This window comes from Micromys minutus (genome assembly GCF_963924665.1).
Source record: "Micromys minutus genome assembly, chromosome: 8".
Taxonomy (NCBI): domain Eukaryota; kingdom Metazoa; phylum Chordata; class Mammalia; order Rodentia; family Muridae; genus Micromys; species Micromys minutus.
Window position 1 is genome coordinate 14,916,171 of NC_137977.1, and position 20,045 is coordinate 14,936,215.

General features: G+C 34.8%; 1 protein-coding gene across 1 annotated transcript; it reads left to right on the forward strand.

The window, feature by feature from the left end:
- Window positions 1-12,225: 12,225 nt before the first annotated feature.
- Window positions 12,226-18,031, forward strand: LOC308423351 (protein tyrosine phosphatase type IVA 1-like; the record flags this gene model as incomplete). Its single annotated transcript, XM_080920075.1, has 3 exons — window positions 12,226-12,269; window positions 17,614-17,896; window positions 17,969-18,031. 3 exons carry the CDS (start codon window positions 12,226-12,228, stop codon window positions 18,029-18,031), a joined length of 390 nt encoding a protein of 129 aa, XP_080776201.1.
- Window positions 18,032-20,045: the final 2,014 nt, after the last annotated feature.

A 20,045-nucleotide genomic window follows, 5' to 3' on the forward strand; every position in this document is an offset into this window, starting at 1 on the left:
AAAGTAGGATGCTTTTTTATAATTCATTTAAAATTCTAGGTTATTATTATAAAACGTAATTATATGATGAAGTAAATGAGATCACTGCAAACAGAGCTCCTGTTACATGTTGTCTGTAACAAAAGACAAACACATATCAATATTAGAAAAGCCATGGAAACCATGAAAACTAGGGAGAAATAAATAGAAGATAATTGTCATAGGAAAGAATATATATCAAAATGTTCAAAAACTGATCATATGCTTGATCATATTGAAATCAGAGAGCCTAAAATGAATAGTGGGAAAACATAAAATTTTAAATTAGTTACAAATCCAGGATGCAGTCTTACTATTTCTAGAAACCATAATTTATATTATATAAGTTGAGCAATTGTAGAGAAAAATAAATCTTGTGCTAATACTAACAAAGTTGAATCTAAAAGGGCCACATTAATTTCAGACAAAGGTAAAGTAAAAATCAAATGTTGAATAACACAGGATTCAATTGTTCAGATGGATGTACAATGTATAAAACTGTGTACACCTCAAAACAGATTCAGAATTGAACAAAACTAACCAAATCTTACCAACTCAACTTCACTAATGAATCCAGAGGATGGCACATTGATCAAAGCTCACACTCACTATGGGAACACAAAGGGTATCTCATCATGAGAATATCAGTCATGGTATTTCAAAGCCATGAAGAAATCTTTAATGATGGGTTTATTGCAATGTGGACTTGCACAACTTTACATTAGGTAAATCTGAGTTTCTTAAATTAGGCATCCCTGCCACTTTGAGATCCTGCTGAATGTGGGGTTGTGATAAAAATTGGAAAAGATAAAATGTTTCAGCATGAACAAAACCAAACCTAAATTTAAAACAAAATGAGAAAAATCCGCGGCAGTGACTTTGTACTAGTCAGCCAGGCTACATGCATGATTTCACAACAGATGTTATTACCAACCTTAGATGCTTGTTTTCACTACACAAAGCAATACTCCTTTGAAACACTAGTGAACACTGCCTAAGAAGTTGGATTCAGATTAGAGAATACGTACTTACAACTGCAGTGTTTATTATATTACAACTTATTCTACTCTTACGAAACAATGATGGTTTAGTGATAGAAACACAGAGTTGTATCATTTCCTTTAGCCTTTCATTGTAGGTATCAAATTAAGCTGTTTCAGATTGGATTAAGTTATCATGTTTGGTTTTGAAAATTTGTGTTGAGTTGTTCATTGGAGTTTTACCCAGTGGCCATATTGAGTGTGTGATGTATAATTGTGTGTGTGTGTGTGTGTGTGTGTGTGTGTGTGTGTGTGTGTGTGTATGAAACATTGTTCGGGACTTGAGCAATCATAAAGCTGAACTATTGATAATAGTTGAAAAGTATTAATGATACTCAATATCTTGCACTATAAAATATTCTGCAAAGATTTAATTCCTTATTTCAAATAAATTACCAAAAGTACAAAACTTTATTATTCTTTAGTAAAAGCTAAATTTATATGTACACTTAAGAACAATTTTAAAATTTTCATCATGGTCCATTTTCAATGCTGCTTGATTTACAGAATGGTTTTATATATCTACATATCCAGGTTCAAAAGTGGAAAATAGTTTAAGTCCTAATATGAAAACAGTCAATATGGACTCTGGTTGAAGTTAGAAAATATTCTCCAAAAAAAAAAAAAAAAACAAAAAAACAAAAAAACAAAACAAAAAAAAAAAAAAACCTGAGGCTGCTACTAAAAATCAAAGCATATAATTTCATTGTTCATGTCTTATAAGGATGCATGAACCAGTAGTAGAGCTATTTGATAATTTATCAATTATTAAGTTATACACATTACTGCTTGTATTATACTCTCATGTGACTGGCTATACAGGAGAATTACTGAAATCAGCAAGCACACAGATTTAAATAATGAACATATTTGGCTTTAGTACTTAATGGCTCAATTTCTCAGAAGGTAATAATTTATTAGCTCCATAATTATCTCATATAATCATCTTTGCATCATTTTATGAGCAAAATAATAGTGTATAGTTTTATCTGTATGTTAGTAAAATAAACTATTAAATGTTCATCTCAATTCAATTGCATTAATGAAGTATTTTCTGAATCCCTAGATTTATCAAAACAAGAGAAAATATTTATCTCCTTAATATTCTGAGGTACATAATACTTGGAAAAGTATCATATGAATTCATAAAATTGAAATTAGTTTTTCATAATATGAGAAATAAGGCAAGCATGTTACTTTTACCCAACACAGAAATTCTGGCATTTTGCAATAAGGCAAGAAAAATAAAATTCAAAAAATGAAAAGAAACATGCCGAATTCTTTATCTGTCTGGAAAATGTAATAAAATCTACAAATGAATCTAGTAAAAATAAGATTTAAGGGTTATACAATACAGAATTCTTATACAATATCTATCATTGGTCTGTTGGCCAGAAAGGGGAGAGCATAAATTTAAAATAAAAAGTACGCCTAAGTATGAAGTAATCAAATGAATTCGATATTTAAGCTTTAACTGGAGAAAGACATGGGAGACATATGTCTATAAAATCACGAATAAAGTTGGATAAACAAATTAAAATATAACAATAATGGCATGTGTAGGCCAGGAGAGGCACTGTTAAGATATTTCTTTCAGAGAACAAACTTATACATTTTATATAAAAATGCAAATGATTTTTAAAAATATATTTGAGAAAAGAAACAAACTCTAATACAAGAAATGAGATAGCTTTAATAATAATTAAGAGGCCATTGAAATGAAAACTGATGTACGGTGTCTGAATAATTGCAAAAATATAAACTGAACACAATGGCGTCAAAAATTAAATATACATGTACACATAGATAAATTCGCACAGTTACAGGGCTCAGTTTTATAAAGAACATGGCCTTTTCAACCAAAGTTTGTAAAGCATATAGAAATCATTATGAGCTAAAGATGAATAAATGTCACAATAACAATAACTAAGACAACTGTCAAGTGTGGGTAGAGTGTTTCCTGGTAGTTTATATTATAAATTTCAGGTTGGCAATTTAAATGGTTTGTTTTACATAGTATTCTTCAAAAAGCCAATTTAATACAATGTGTTGATTAAGCTTTTGACTACTAAATTACTGAAAAGAGATTCCATATGTAGTATTTCATTTATTCATTTCATTAAGTTTTAATGGCACTTGGAATAGCCATTATTCTTCTCTGTGTTTTTTGTTCCCCAGAACAAGATATATGTTGAAACCCTGTTCGTTTCTCTACCATCAAGGCTGCACAGCCCCTGAGTGACAGAAAGAGAAATGAGCCTACTTCTACAGCCTGTGTGTTGTGGTGATGTTCTAGCTGTTATGGGGCTGGAGTCAATTGACAGAAATCCATGCCATGAACTGATGCTTACAGACATGTTATCTCCATTAATTTCCTGGATATCTTTTAGGAATCTGTTATGGAACAAAGTGAATCCCCTGTACTTCTCTACCTTTCATACTCATGTTTACCTTCATAAGATAGATATTCTCAGGACCTAGGCATGAAATGAGGTATCATCTGGTTTCAGTTTGTTTTGACTTTCTGAGGACTTTAAAAATGATGCTGGGCACTGGTGGTACATGTGTTTTATTCCAGACCTCAGGAGATGCAGGAAGACTGATTTTGAGACCAGCCTGGTCTAGTGGGAGCCAGGATGGGTAGGACTATGTAGAAAAATTCTCTTTATAAAAACAAGCAAGCAAACAAACAAAGTGACATTGTCAAAATGTTTTTTTGTTTGTTTGTTTTAGTATTTGTTTTAAATCTCACAATTAACTGTTGCAAAATTTCTCTTTCTTTATATTGTGTTACATAACTCATTTTAAAATAATATACCTTAACAACCTTCCATATCAATTCCCATTCCTTGAAAATTGAAGCTGTCGTTGCTGCTCTGTTTTGTTGTAAGAAATTTTCATACACTCCAGAGTAGTGATTTCTTCAAATATGTAGGATAATACTTTTTAAAGTAGGTAATTATACTTTTTCATTGTCCTCCAACCTATATTATTCTTTTTGCTCTCTACATAAATTCTTAATAAACCACATCTTCTGTACAAAGATGGAATTAATATTTTCATGTTATAGATTTACATCTTATGCCATACTATAAGTAAAATTTTAAAATTTAAGAAAGAAACACACAAGACACAGGAAATGATTTCCTGGAACAATGCTACACTGATACCTCTTAAACAAAAATGGCAAATAAGAAAGCTAATATAGCATTTAGGTCTTCTTCCTGAACTAAGTATGATAGAAATTCTAGATGTTAAAGTGGGAAAAAGTTAATATGAGGAAAGCATATCTCTGGTCCTTGCATTTACCTGTCCATTACTCTATAAAGATCCTCTCTGTCTCTCTGTCTCTACCTGTCTCTTCCTCTCTCTCTTTCTCTGTCTTTTTGTCTCCTTTCTTCAGTCCCTCCCTCCTTCCCTCCATCTCTCTCTCTCTTTCTCATTCTCTCTCTCTCTCTCTCTCTCTCTCTCTCTCTCTCTCTCTCTCTCTCTCTCTCTCTCTCTCTCTCTCTCTCTCTCTCACTTTCTCTCTCTCACACACACAGACACACACACACAGACACACACACACACAAAGCAGCCATTGTTTTCACTAGATCTCTGTTCTGGCATTATGGAAGTCATTTGAGAGCTAAAGTACATGTCCTCATATTGGAAATGAATTTTCTTACTCTACTTACATACGATCTATCCTCAAACCAGGGGCTACTTCTTTGGGTTTTACTAGCAACAGTAAGGCCCACCTTCTTTATAATTTCAACACAGAAAATTAGGAGAAAAATATTCAGATAAAAGCAAGTCCACTTAACAATGTTTGTTTCCTTTACATACAGTAGTCAGGGGAAATGTGTCATTGTTATTTTTGGATGTTAAAACTGCTCAGTCTCCCCAGTAATCAGTGGCTGGTGAGTTCCTAACTACCCACCCCAGTGTTCTTCTGCATTAATGAAGGAAACACACACACACACACATACACACACACACACACACACACACACACACACACACACACAGGGCCTTATATTTAATATACCTTAATCATCTCAATGGCTTGGCCTTATATTTAGTATATCTTAATCAGCTCAATGGCTGGGCTACTCCCAAACATCCCCTTGTCTAACACCTCCCCTTTGATATTCCTGAGTTATTACTTACTAACATCTAGATTCCATCATTGTTGCCCTAGACTCAGTTGGGGGCTTCCCTGTGGTCACTCTTCTCCAGCTCTTACATGATTTCTAAGCTCTTTCTTCTACAACACACAGGTTAGGTCCTTTTCTCTCTTTTGGCATGGTGATTCTAAATCCCCCTTCTTCTCTTAGTCCCTTTTCCTGTGAGTACTAAAGCCCTGCCTCTATATCTCTTCCCAGTCATTAGCTGCTGGCAACTTTGTTTACCAATCAAACCCAACTAGGGGCAGGGACCCACAGTATCCTACATGTGGAACCACCTGCAATTTTGGGAACCCAAATGTACTGGCTTGTTTTGTGTCAACTTGACACAAGCTGAAGTTATCACAGAGGAAGGAGCCTCAGTTGAGGAAGTGTCTCCATGAGATCCACCTGTAAGGCATTTTCTCAACTAGTGATTAAGTGGCTAGGGCCCAGCCCATTGTGGGTGGTACCATCCCTGGGTTGGTAAACCTGAATTATATAACAAAGCAAGCTGAGGTAGCCAGAGGAAGCAAGCCAGTAAGTAACATCCCTTCATGGCCTCTGTATCAGTTCCTGATTCCTGACCTGCTTGGGTTCCAGTCCTGACTTCCTTTGATGATGAGTAGCATTGTGGAAGTGTAAGCTGAATAAACCCTTTCCTCCCCAACCTGATTCTTGGTCATGATGTTTGTGCAGGAATAGAAATGCTGACCAAGACACCAAATAATATACTACAAGCCTTACCAAATCTGTAACATATTTTTATAAAATGTTTCCTGTGCAAGTTTGCAATTCCTTGTGTAGGTCACCTCCCAAAGAAAAAGTGGCTGGATGTGCAATTGTAAAGATAATTCAGAAACTGTTTCAGAGCCTGGACAAAATCACAAATCTCTTCCTTTTGGCATGAGATGTAGGAGCCACAGAATTGTTATTTATGAATTAGTCAATATTAACTTTATTGGTGCTTATAATTTTATTGTGCTGTTCAGAAGTCTTACACAGCTCAGTTGACAAAGCACATGCAGACCAAAGGTAATGTTGGGGATCTGTATTGTTTCCACAGCTGCTTATAATTCTATCCCCAGTTATATTATATATGTAAAAAGTTTGTTTACCAAATCCAAATAATGTTTCCCCAAAGTGAGGATTATCAAAACAGTATTGTGAAGCCAGTGTTTCCACTCAAATGATGTGATATCTGGGCAAATCCAGTGTTTCAAGAGCCAATACAATATGCAGTTTGCCCATTATCAAGACATAGCATGATGTAGTATCAAGAGGTACAGTGATGGGTAGGGAATGCTCAGCAGTGAGTGTAGCAACCATGTCTAATGGCCTAAAAAGGATCCAAAGATTTCCTTTCCCTGAGGTTACAAATGTTACTCATACTAATTCAGATATATAATTAAGGCTGCCACTACTTAAATGCAAATATTCAAGTAGCATATTTATGTCTCAGGCCTCCAACTCCCTAGAATAAATTAGTTTACGAGGTGATTCTGTACAAGTTAAGTTGGAAAAGAAATGGGTGAAAAGGAAGATACACCATTTTAAATTTGCAAATATATTTATATTGATATAGAGATAGAGATAGATAGAGAAATAGGTAGATAGTGATGGATAGATATATAGATATATTTCAAGATTAGAAACTTGGTATGAATTAAACATGTAAGAGCTTCATCTCTCAGAATGACACTTCTTCCTGTCTCAACAGTTAGTTATCTTTTGTTTTGTGTGCATGAGTGGGGCCACATGGGATTTCTAGTTTCCACTTTAACATGTTTAATGATACTGTCCTTATTTAGGCAACCATATTGTTGAAGTATCCTGGCAGTAGCTTCCCTGTTATTTCTTGACTCTCTCAGTAGAATTCCTGATCCTCTGGTTATGACAGTCTTCCCATTTTTAATCTGACATAATATGGAAGGAATTACCTATATACAGAATTGCCTTGCTCTTTTCCACCAGCCACCTGTGCATCACTATGGTAAAGTGAATATTGTTGGTATTCTTATACATATGAAAATGCCCAGACTTAGGATGCTCAACTGTCTTATTCATTCATTCAGTCTGAAAAATAACAAATACCCACCATGTCTTCTCGGGGCTTCTTGGTTTTGCCTGTACTAGAGATATACCAGTTTCAGAAACAAAGAAAGAATTGAATTATACCATAAGTAAGTTACAATATTGTATAGAGACCAACTTAGCCATGTGGACACATAGGAGTTTGAATTCTTCTGTTGCCCAGGAATCTCTGCAATTGTTGTCACCGGGAATCTCTGCAATTCATGCCTTAGCAAAGGTTAGAGAATTTTAGTATAGTCAAATTTTAGTAAGTCAGATTACTCCTCTTTCCTAACTCTTAGTGCATTCCTTTAGTCACATGCAATTTTTTGACATTAGGTAGTACTTGGTCATCTTTGAAGTTCAGCTCCTGAACAGGCATAATAGAGTTACAAACATAAGAAAACTATAAGGTGCAGAGATGTTAAGTGTTAAGGAAACTCAACAGTTTGTGATAGGTTGTGACCTATAAAATTTAGGTTGTGAATATGAGTTAGTTGTTCCATTGAAGATATTCAACATTGTCTTGATATTCTTGTTAATATTCACATTGATTGACACATTCTGAAAGCAGCTACATCTTCACTGAAACATTTTGAGACCTCACAGGCCCCAAGATTATCAAAGCCAACCAGGTGCTCTTGGCTTTCATAGGATCTGGGTTTCCTTCTGCAAAGGATGTCTGCAATGTTACTCGGGCTAGTTCTTTACTCTGCTTCTAAGCTGCAGCAGTGTGGCAGTTTTCTGGCTACCACAGTCAAATAAGTTGTTTACCTTTCTGTACCTTAAGAGCCTCCTAAAGTCTCGTTTTTTTTGGGTTTTTTTTTTTTTTTTGTATTGTTTATTTTTTCTTTTTTTTTTCTGAATTGTAGTGAAACCTGTTAAGATTGTCCCCACATTAGGACGAGCTGAGAGTACCCAAAATTAAATATTTGTAGCCTTTTTGGCAGGACTTAGAAACACATGCATGCTCATACCACTACACAAGGCACTCACACACAACCTCAGGTGGAGCAGCGAATTAGTCAGCAGAGGGTCTGACAAACTGTTTCCTCCACATGCTGCTCTGTCAGGCGGCACAGCTTCTTGGGCGTCAGAAGTAATTACATGGATTTTCTGTCTTGTACTTGCAAAAACACAGCCCAGCACTGAGCTGCTGCTGCTGGCTTGTTGCTGACAAAGCCCTTGGCTCTAGCAGGCAGCAGGCTCCAGGAGAATGTTTACATGATCTTTTAAGAATTCAGACCCCAAGTAGGCTCAGGAGGTACCACAGGGCATAGATAGGCAAAAGCTCATATGTAGAAAGAGGAAATGCAGACATAGAAACTCAAGCACAACATTCCACAGGAGGTAGGTTTGCTCAAAGGCAGGGATATTATTGTGGAAAAGGCAACAGTAATGCATGTATTAATGAGTTTTAGTTTCTCCCCTTTCATCCATCAGAATAATTGTTCAGCTAGTCACATCCATTTTGCTTTCTATTGATTCATCAATCAATCAAATGTTAATAAATCCTGCGTGTTCTTGAATTCTGGGCTGGGAAATCTGTTTGTGATTTAGGGACTGAAACATCAAACACACATCTCTAACACAGTGTCTCACAGAGGCGGTGGGAAGACAACTGTTCGTTTTAGGGAAAAGGAAAATAGGAACTTATTATTAACATGAAGCCAAATAAATGTAGAGTATATACCCTAATGAGAAGGTTATAATCACTATTCTCAGACATTCCTCTTTTTTTTTCTCTAGCCCATATTTTAATGATAATTAAAATGAAGAAATTGTATTTAGAAAGAGAAATTAATAGAAAATGTAGGTGTGTGAGAGATGGGGGCTATGAGGGAGAGAGGGAGGGAGGAAGAGAGGGAGGGAAGGAGAGAGGGAGGGGGGAGATAGGGAGGGAGTGAGAGAGGGGGGAGGGAGGGAGTGAAGGAGAGAGGGAGGGAGGGAGGGAGAGAGAGAGAGAGAGAGAGACAGAGAGAGAGAGAGAGAGAGAGAGAGAGAGAGAGAGAGAGAGAGAGAGAGAGAGAGAGAGAGTGAGGGAGAGAGAGAGAGATTGTTGTTAACTTTGGTTGCCAACTCAACACGGTTGAGAAATGCCTTGAGCAGGTCTGAGTGTATCAGGAAATGTATTCCTGAGAAGGATTGACATGTGTCTTGTAAGTAAAATATCTGAGGAACAACTTTACTGAAGGTAACAGCTTTCAATAGGCCAAGACATTAGAGAACAAACCCAGAAGGAAGAGGTAATCCATTCTCATAGAGAATTCATCTCGGCAGATGCATCATTTTGTTGTGGTGTCCTATCGGGTGCAGGCCACATACTACTTAGCTTCTGGATATCTATTTGTATGTGGAACTGTTCATAGAGATATAGAGCATTCATCTTTTTTCTGTTACTGCATCTTTGGCCCCGTTTGGTCAGTGGCTTCAAGTTATCTGAACTGAGATACTCCAGGTGTCCACAGATCTCTAAACTATAGAATGATTGTAGTATAATTCAGTTGTAAATGGTGTGAGCCAATGCAATGATTCTCATTTATCACCGTATATACTTCACTCGTTTTTCTTTTTTTTTCTTTTTTTTTTTTTTTAGCAATATTAGATGTTAATTCTATTGTGAGCAAAATGTGACAAGTTATTAACCAAGTGAGATAAATTTCAGTCTCTTTGAAGTATTCTGTGTGTCTAAGAGTTGCCTCTGTAGAGATAGGAAGACTGAGCATGTGTGTATTTTATATGCCTTTGCACTATTCTATTTGGAATTCAAATACATATGTACACAATCAATAAGGCTTTGTTATTTGTGAGATATTTAAGTTGTGTGAATAGAAAACTCTAGACACTCTCAAGTTCATACCCAGGTTGGAGAAATAATATTCTTTACTGCATCCGGTCTAGGTGATTGATATTTGCTCATAGCATCAGACATATACTGGTTTCTGGTATTCCCACTGGATATGTCTGTGGATATTTCCTTATGCCAAGTGTGATTTTGCAAGCCATCTGGGTGTTTTGCAGAATACTGACTTTAAAAGGATGGTCTGGAAAGAAAGATCAATGGCCAATGCACTTGCCATTCAAACCAGGAGATGTGAATTTGGAACCCAATACCTATATAAAGTCAAGCACAGTAAAGTAAGCAGTTACAGTGTTCTTACAATTAGAATAACAATTCTCTCAGAAGCTTTGGGAAACCTTGACCTGGTATATACAGAGGCAAACACTAAGAGACTGTGCCTCAAAAGAGTAAAAGGGAAAACTAGAAACTGATACTTGCCTCTGACTTTCACAAATACATGACAAACATGTGTCTATATTCACACGCACCACCATGTTTATATTTGCACATCTGTACCCATGCACATAAACAACATTTAAAAATGGGGCAGATGTTAAGAAAATTTATGGATTATTACTTACTACTAATTAGCTTTATGACCTTGAAAAATCTCTTGCCTTATCTGGTCTTATTTTATATACTCTTCTAGTATTCTAGACATATTTAAATGCACTGAACTTATGGAACCATAATGGATTTTTTCCACCAATATCTATCAATCAGCCTCCAGAATTTTCACCATTATGGAAATTTAGGTTTCTGTTTTTTTTTTTTTGGGGGGGGGGGGGTTGTAAGCTATTTTCATATATCCCATTGTCTCAAAGCTTATGAAAACCTATCTTTATCTCCAGAACTAATCAAGTCAACCTCTACATGCAATGCTCATTTCTTCCATTTCAGACTGTATTTCCTTTTATATCCTGAACTCCAAAACAAGATCTCAGTGCATGCTGTCTCCCCTGACCCCCACTATTTCGCTGGTTCTCTCTATCTTTAAAAGAAATAATACATATTAAGTTACTTTGCTAACAAAATTGGTATTGATATTTTTATTATATTTCTTGAGTTATATATGAATAGGCAACATAGCAAAATTAACATTAAGACTTTTTTACATGATACAATCACAAATTACTCCTTTGTTTCTTGAAAAAATGCATGACAGAAAATGTAACAATAATAGATAAGTGCAGAAAACCACATAAAACAGTGTGCTGGCAGGGTACTGAATAAAACTTCTATTAACATTAACCATGTAAATTTGAGATCATTATTTATTTATTCAAATAGTATGTCAGAGCTTAAATGTCTGTGCTAGGATTTGTTTGGGATGTACTTTATAAAACAGACTCATACCTCTTGAAATTATGCTTTATCTTATGTTTTGTGGTGAGGAAATATTGTACCAATGAAGACAGAATGAAATGTGATTAACAAGAATTTTGGAAAAATGTGAACACACACACACACACACACACACACACACATACACACACACATATATGTTTATATATAAACAATACATTATTTAACAAAATTAAAATAAATGTAAGAAAAAATTCTGAAGGATATAGAACAAAATTATAAATTTTATAACTAAAATGGATATATAAAATAAGGAACCAAAAGATAAATTGAAATGTTAAAATGGGCATACAGAAAAAAAGGAAATTAGAGAATTTTAGGTATATAAAGACTTTATTGAAATAATTAAGTAAAATTTTCCCTGATTTACATAGATTTCCAAATTGATAAATACCCATTAAATTATTCCAAAATTCATGTTTTTGAATATTTTTAAGCACTTGAATTATGGTGTAATTTTATAAGATGTAAAAATGTTGCCACAGTCAACCCAAGAAGAGATGATCAAAAATTTTGCATCAGCTATATGAAAATCTGGAAGATTAAAAGAGATACCACTGAAAGTCTTGGTATACCTTTCTCTAAGGAGAATTTATTTTTAGATAATAAATCAAACAAATAATTTAGGCTGTGTTATTGTTTTGTTTTGTTTTTGTTTTTAATCATTTATGTAGTCAAATTTTAATTCTTTCATAACTCTCTTGTGTGTTTTTTAAAACTAAATTAACATGCTCGAATGAACTGTCCTGCTCCTCTGGAAGTGGCATACAAGAGCATGAGATTTCTTTTTTTTTAAAACAAAATAGAACATTTTATTTTTAAAAAGATGTTCTGTAAAATAATCAGAATATTTTATAATTTGCCACAGCACTGTTTGTATACATGCTGGAAAAGTATAAATAGTTTTTTTTTATAATGCTGGTTAAATTATTAAGTACAAATCCATAGAGAGGGAAACCAAGTATCCATGCAAAATGTTGCCAAAACCTTAAAATTATTAATACAGAAAAAATTTCTCTGAGTAGGTGGGAGAGAAAAGAAGAAAGGAAACATTCTGAATGGTCTCTTCTGGAACAGGCATACATATATGTGCACAAGCACAGTCATTGTCTAGGAAGATGGTTCCTAACTCAGCCTCACAGGCATCTCAGCACACCAAGAAATGTTCCTTCCTGAGCTGGTAGGATTGCTGGTCTGTTTGTTGTAAGGCAGGGTCTTAAGTAACCCAGGTTGGCCTCAAAACTGCAGTGTTGCAAAGGCTAGTTTTGAACTCATCCTCCTGTCTCCACTTCTCTCTCTCTCTTTTTTTTTAAATTAAACAACATTATTTTAAAAAGCAAAGATAAAGATACAGACTTTAAGCATTTTTGCATAAAAGAATACGAATACATTTTTGTGAGTACTTGATTTTTTGTAAAGGTTTGATAGTATGCATTAAAATCTTACTAGTTACAGTGAACATAAAGTACATGTAAAACAAGATGTAAACTGGAAATAGTCAAAGTTTTCTTGGTATGTAAGGATTAAGCATAATGGTTTTTCTTTTTCTTTTTTTTTTTTTTTTTGCCTTTGTTTTTTCTTGAACTTCACATAGTCTGTGAGTTGTTTATGGGGTGTTCAGAGCTTTCTGGAGTTAGTATCCAATTATCAGTGAATGCATAGTATGTGTGTTCTTTTCTGACTGGGTTCTCTCACTCAGGATGATATTCTCCAGATGCATCCATTTTCTTAAAAATTTAAATGTCATTTTCTCTGATAGCTGAGTAGTACTCCATTGTGTAAATATACTACAATTTTGTATCCATTCATCTACTGAAGGACATCTAGGTTCTTTCCAGCTTATGGATATTATAAATAGAGCTGCTATGAACATCGTGGTGCATGTGTCTTTGTTGTATGTTGGAGCTTCTCTGGGGTATATTCCCAGAAGTAGAATAACTGGGTTTTCTGGTAGTATTATGTCCAATTATCTGAGGAACCGCCAGACTAATTTCCAGAGTTGTTGTATCAGTTTACAACCCCATTAACAGTGGAGAAGTTTTCCTCTTTCTCCATATCCTTGTCATCTGAATTTTTGACATTCTGGTGGTTGTAAAGTGGAATCTCAGGGTTGTTTTGATTTGCATTTCTCTGATGGTTAATCATGTCAAGAACTTCCTTAGATGCTTCTTACCCATTCTATATTCCTCACTGTACCCTATTTTTTAATAGGGTTGTTTGATTCTCTGGTGTCTAACTTCCTGAGTTCTTTTTATACCTTGGACATTTGGCCTTTATCAGATGTGGGGTAAAGACCTTTTCCCAATCTGTTGGCTGCCATTTTGTTTTCTTGACATTGTCCTTAGCCTTTCAGAAAATTTGCAATCTCATCAAGTCCCATTTGTGGATACTTGACCTTAGATCACGAGCCATTGGTGTTCTGGTCAGGAAATTTTCTCCAGTGCCTATGTGTTATAAAGTTTTACCTACTTTCTCTTCTAATAATTTAATGGTACTTAGTTTAATGTGGAGATGGTTGATTCACTTGCACTTGAGCTTTGTACAAGCTTTTTCATTCTTCTGCATGCTGAGTGCCAGTGGGAACAACACCATTTGTAGAAGAGGCTGTCCTATTTCCATTAATGTTTATAGCTCATTTGTCAAAAATCAAGTGACCATATATGTGAGAACTCATTTCTGGATCTTCTGTTCTATTCTGTTGATCCACATGCCTATCTCTGTACCAGTACCATGCACTTTTTTGCACAATTGCCTTGTTATATAGCTTGAGGTCAGGGATAATGATTCCCGATGATGTTTTCTGGTTGTTGAGGATGGATTTTGCTATTCTAGGTCTTTTGATATTCCAGATCCAAATTGCACATTGCCATTTCCAACTCTATGAAGAATTTTGTTGGAATTTTGATGGGAATTACATTGAATCTGTGGATTGCTTTTGGTAAGATGAACATTTTTATTATGTTGTTTCTTCCAATCCATGATCATGGGTGATATTTCCATTTTCTGAGATCTTCCTTGAATTCCTTCTTTAGAGATTTGAAGTTCTTGTCATACAGGTCCTCCACTTGCTTAGTTAGAGTCACACCAAGGAATTTCATACTGTTTGTTACTATTCTGTAGGGTTTCTTTTTCCTAATTTCTTTCTCCACATGTTTGTCCTTTGAGTAGTGGAAGGCTACTGGTTTGTTTTAGTTAATTTTATAACCAGCCACTTAGCTGAACTTGTTTATCACCTATAGAATTTCTCTGGTGAAATTTTTATGGTCATTTATATTATCTATCATGTTATCTGCAAGCATTGATGTTTTTACTTCTTAGTTTCCAATTTTATCCCTTTTATTTTCTTTTGCTGTTTAATTTCTCCAGCCAGGACTTCCAGTACTATGTTGAATAGGTAGGGGGATAGTGGACAGCCTTGTCGAGTCCCTGATTTTCATGGGATTGCTTCAACTTTCCCACCATTAATTTTGATGTTGGCTATTGGTTTGCTATATATTGCTTTTATTATATTTGGGTTTGAGCCTTGGATTCCTGTTCTTTCCAAGACTTTTAACAAGAAAGGGTGTTGAATTTTGTCAAATGCTTTCTCAACATCTAGTGGGATGACCATATGTTTTTCTCTGAGTTTGCTTATATGGTGGATTATGTTGATGGATTTCCATATCTTAAACCATCCTTGCATCCCAGGGATGAAACGACTTACCCATGGTGAATGATTGTTTTGATGTGTTCTTGGATTGGGTTTGCAAGGATTTTGTTGAGTATTTTAGCATCAATATTCATAAGTGAGATTGGTCTGAAGATTTCTTTCTTTGTAGGGTCTTTGTGTTGTTTAGAAATGAGGGTTATTGTGGCCTCAAAAATGAGTTAGGTAGTGTTCCATCTGATTCTATTTTGTAGAATAGTTTTGAGAGTATTGGTAGTATGTCATCAATCAATGTCTGATAAAATTCTGCACTGAACCCATCTGGACCTGGCTTTTTTTGGTTGAGAGGCTTTTGATGAGTACTTCTATTTCTTTAGGTGTTATGAGATTATTTAGATGGTTTACCTGGTCCTGGTATAACTTTAGTATCTGGTATATGTCTAAGAATTTATCCATTTCCTCCAAATTTTCCAGCTTTGTTGAGTATAGGCTTTTGTAGTAGGATCTGTTGATATCTTGAATTTCCAAAATTTCATTTGTTATGTCTCCACTTTCCTTTCTGATTTTGTTAATTTGGATACTCTCTTTTGCCCACTAGTTAATCTGGCTAAAGGTTTATCAATCTTGTTAATTTTCTCAAAGAACCAGCTCTTGGTTTTGTTGATTCTTTGAATGGTTCTTTTTATTTCTATTTGATCAGTTTCTGCTCTGAGTTTGATTATTTATTACTGTTTACTCCTCTTGGGTGTATCTGCTTCCTTTTGTTCTAGAGGTTTCAACTGCACTGTCAAGTTGCTAGTGTATGCTCTCTCCAGTTTCTTTTTGGAAGCACTCAGAGCTATCAGTTTTCCTCTCAATACTGCTTTCTTTCATTCCATTTGTTTGGGTATATTGTGTTTTCACTTTAATTAAATTCTAGAAAATCCTTAATTTCTTTCTTTATCTCATCGTTGACCATGCTATCATTTAATAGAGCATTGTTTATTTTCCATGTGTATATGGGATTTTTTTATCTTTGTTTTTATTAAAGACCAGCCTTAGACCAAGGTTATCTGATAGGATGCTTGGGAGTATTTCAATCTTCTTAATCGATTGAGGCTTGTTTTGTCACTTACTATAAGGTTAATTTTAGAGAAGGTGCTGTGAGTTACTTTGAAGAACTTGTATACTTTTGTATTAGGATGATATGTTCTGTAGATGTCTATTAATACCAATTGGTTCATAACCTCTGCTAGTTTTACTGTGTGCTTTTTCAGTTTCTGCTTCCATGATCTTTCCATTGATGAGAGTGTATTTTTGAGGTCTCCCACTATTATTATCTGGGGTACAATATATTTTTTGAACTTTAGTAGGTTTTTTTTTAATGAAAATGTGTGCTCTTGTATTTGGAGCATATATGTTAAGGATTGAGAGTTCCTCCTGACAAATTTTCCCAGTAATGAGTAAAAAGTTTCTTTCCTTATCTTTTTTGATAACTTTTGGTGAAAATCTACTTTATTTGATATTTGAATGGCCACTCCAGCTTGCTTCTTTGGGCTGTTTACTTGGAAGTTTTTTCCCAACCTTTACTGAGACATTGTCTGTCTTTGTCTCTGAGAGGAGTTTCCTGTATGCAGCCAAATGCTGCATTCTGTTTATGTATCCAGTATTATAGCCTATCTTTTTATTGTAGAATTGAGTCCATTCATGTTATCAGATATTAAGGAATCGTGGTTGCTGTTTCCTGCTATTTTTGCTCTTAGAGGTCGAATTGTGCCTGTGTGTCTTTCTTCTTTTAGTTGTCTTGCTTAGGTATTTTTTTTAAACATGGATGTAGTTTCCATCCTTATATTGGGTTTTCCACATATAATCTGTTGTAGTGCTGGGTTTGTCTTCAGATATTGTATAAATTTAGTTTTGTCTTGGAACTTCTTGGTCTCTCCATGTATTATGATTGAAAGTTTTGCTGGGTATAGGAGCTTGGCCTGACGCTTGTGCTCTCTTAGGGTCTGCATGATGCCTGTCAGGTTCTTCTAGCTTTCATAGTCTCTGTTGAGAAGTTGGGTGTGGTTCTGATTGGTCTGCCTTTATATGTTACATGACATTTTCCCCTTACTGTTTTAGTATTCTTTCTTTGCTTTGGGCACTTGGTGTTTAGACTATTATATGTTGGGAGGAATTTTTTTTCTGGTCCACTCTCTTTGGAGTTCTGTAAGCTTCCTTTATGCTCATGGTCATCTTATTCTTAAGGGTAGGGAAGTTTTCTTTTAAGATTTTGTTGAAGATATTTACTATGCCCCTTATTTTATATTCCTTGCACTCTTCTATTCCTATTATCCTTATATTTGGTCTTCTCATTGTGTCCTGAATCTCCTGGACAATTTGGGTTTGGTGCTTTTATTTTTGCATCTTCTGTGACTGGTTTCTCTATGTTTTCAATGTTCTCTTCAGCCACCTAGATTCTCTCTTCCATCTTGTAGTCTTTTGGAGATGTTTGAGATTTCTTATTCCACACAATCCAACTAATGTTATCTTAAACACATTTATAGAGAATCTTAAGAAGTATGAAGTTTCCACAATAGTAAAAGTTTTTAAAGCAACATACAATACTACTCTTGTGGAGAAAGAAGGCATTCATGTTCTTGACTGGCCTTTTGATGATGGTGCACCACCATCCAAGCAGAATGTTGATGACTGCTTAAGTCTTGTGAAGATTAAGTCTCATGAAGGACCTGGTTGCTCTATTGCTGTTTGTTGTGTTTCAGTCATTGGCAGAGCTCCAGTGCTTGTTGCCTTACCATTAACTGAAGGTGGAATGAAATATGAAGATACAGTATGATGCATAAGACAAAAGCCATGCAGAGCTTTTAATAGCAAACAACTTTTGTATATGGAGAAGTACCATCCTAAAATGTGACTCTGCTTCAAGTATTCCAATGGTCATAGAAACAAATGTTGTAGTCAATAAAACTGGGGTGCCTGTTGTCATCGCCTTGGAAGTGGGACTTTATCTTTTTTTTTAACTGACTTTATTTTACAAAACAAAGATAAATGTACAGATTTTAAACATTTTTGCTTAAAATTATACATTTTTGTTAGTACTGTTTTTTCAGATATTAAAATAATTTTTACATAAAACTCTGTGAATATATTTTTTAGTCAGTACTTGATCTTTTCAAGGGCTTGACAGTATGCATTGAAAACCTAATAGTTAAAATGAGCATAAAGTACATGCAAAACAAAACACAACATGGAAATAGTCAATGTGTTCTTGTTTTGTAAATATATATATATATTTTGTTTTCTTTATTTCTTGGACTTCATACAGTCTGTGAGTTGTTTCTGGGGGAGTGCAAGCCTCTGGGGTTAGCATCCCATTATCAGTGACTGCATATTATATCTGTTCTTTTGTGACTGGGTTATCTCACTCAGGATGATATTCTCTAGATGCAGCCATTTTCTTAAGAATTTGGTTAAGTCATTGTTTCTGGTGGCTGAGTAGTATTCCATTGTGTAAATGTACCACAATTTTTGTATCCATTCATCTTCTGAAGGACATCTGGGTTCCTTCCAGCTTCTGGCTATTATAAATAGAGCCACTATGAACATTGTGGTGCATATATCTTTGTTTTGTATTAAAGTGTCTCTGGGGTATATGCCCAGAAGTGAAATAGCTGGGTCTTCAGGTAGTACTATATCCAATTTTCTGAGGTATCGCCAGACTGATTTCCAGAGTGGTTGTATTAGTTTGCAACCCCACCAACAGTGGAGAAGTATTCCTCTTTCTCCGCAGCCTCGGCAGCATCTGCTGTCTTTAGATGGCCTACTACTTCCAGACTCTTTGATGGAAAGGCCATCTCTCAACAGCACTTCTTACGTACACCTGGCTGCACATAGCCAGAACTTTTCCAAGGTCTGTGACTACTGTGTTCCTCTTTTATGGGTCAATATGCCTTCTAATAGTTTCATACATTTTTTTTTGACATGAAAATATGGTTGGCAGTGAAATGTAATTTATACTTAATCAACTAGTATGCCTTTGGGTATTAATAACTATTTAGATGCCTCATTGTATCTTAATTAATCTGTCAAGCAAACCTAAACAGTAAAGTTTTTTATGCACATGAAATAACCCAGATTAAATTAATTAATTTTTATCCAGGTGTTGGCAGTGGCATTTGTGAAAAGGTATGAGTGCTCTTAAGCCGTCAATAAATGCAGTGCAGGGTAATCACTTTTGATATCAGTTACCATTGAATGTTAGACATAAAATTTCGTAATTGTCATTAATTTATTTATGATAACTTTTTTTAAATTTATCTTTATCTCTCTGGGTGTCTGCCTATAGCATTCACAGTTAAAGTAAGTGACAGTGATTCTGCATTTATATATTTCCATTCTTATAGTTCTGACAAGAACAAATACATGTCAATATTAACTCCACTCAACACACTTAAATGTAGCTTTATTTTTAAAATTGCATAGAATGGGCGGACTCAATCAATATTGGAAATGCCACAAAAATTAATCGGACATGTTTCTTTATTTAGAAATTTTTAATGAATAACCTTTAAAGGTGGAACTAAAAGTGATGTGTTTTTTGACAGTGTTTATTTAAATAAGGGGAAACCTTGGAGTTCATAGAAAAGTCACTTTTGAAGGCAAAGAAATTAGACACCCTATAGGATAAAAATATGTATTTTTCTTGAAAACTAAAAATTTCTGTTATAGCTGTAGTTTCTATTACTTCCAGTTTATATTGGAAAATGTAAAAAGATAACTCACATTTAAAGAAACATCATTCCCAGTGTATTCTCAGTTCAAATAAGCTTCATTCAACAATGGAATTTCTATTAAAAAGAAGTACTTTTTTTATTTTTTCCCTTATATTTACAAATATACAATAAGAAAAGCCACCATAATAACTAAAC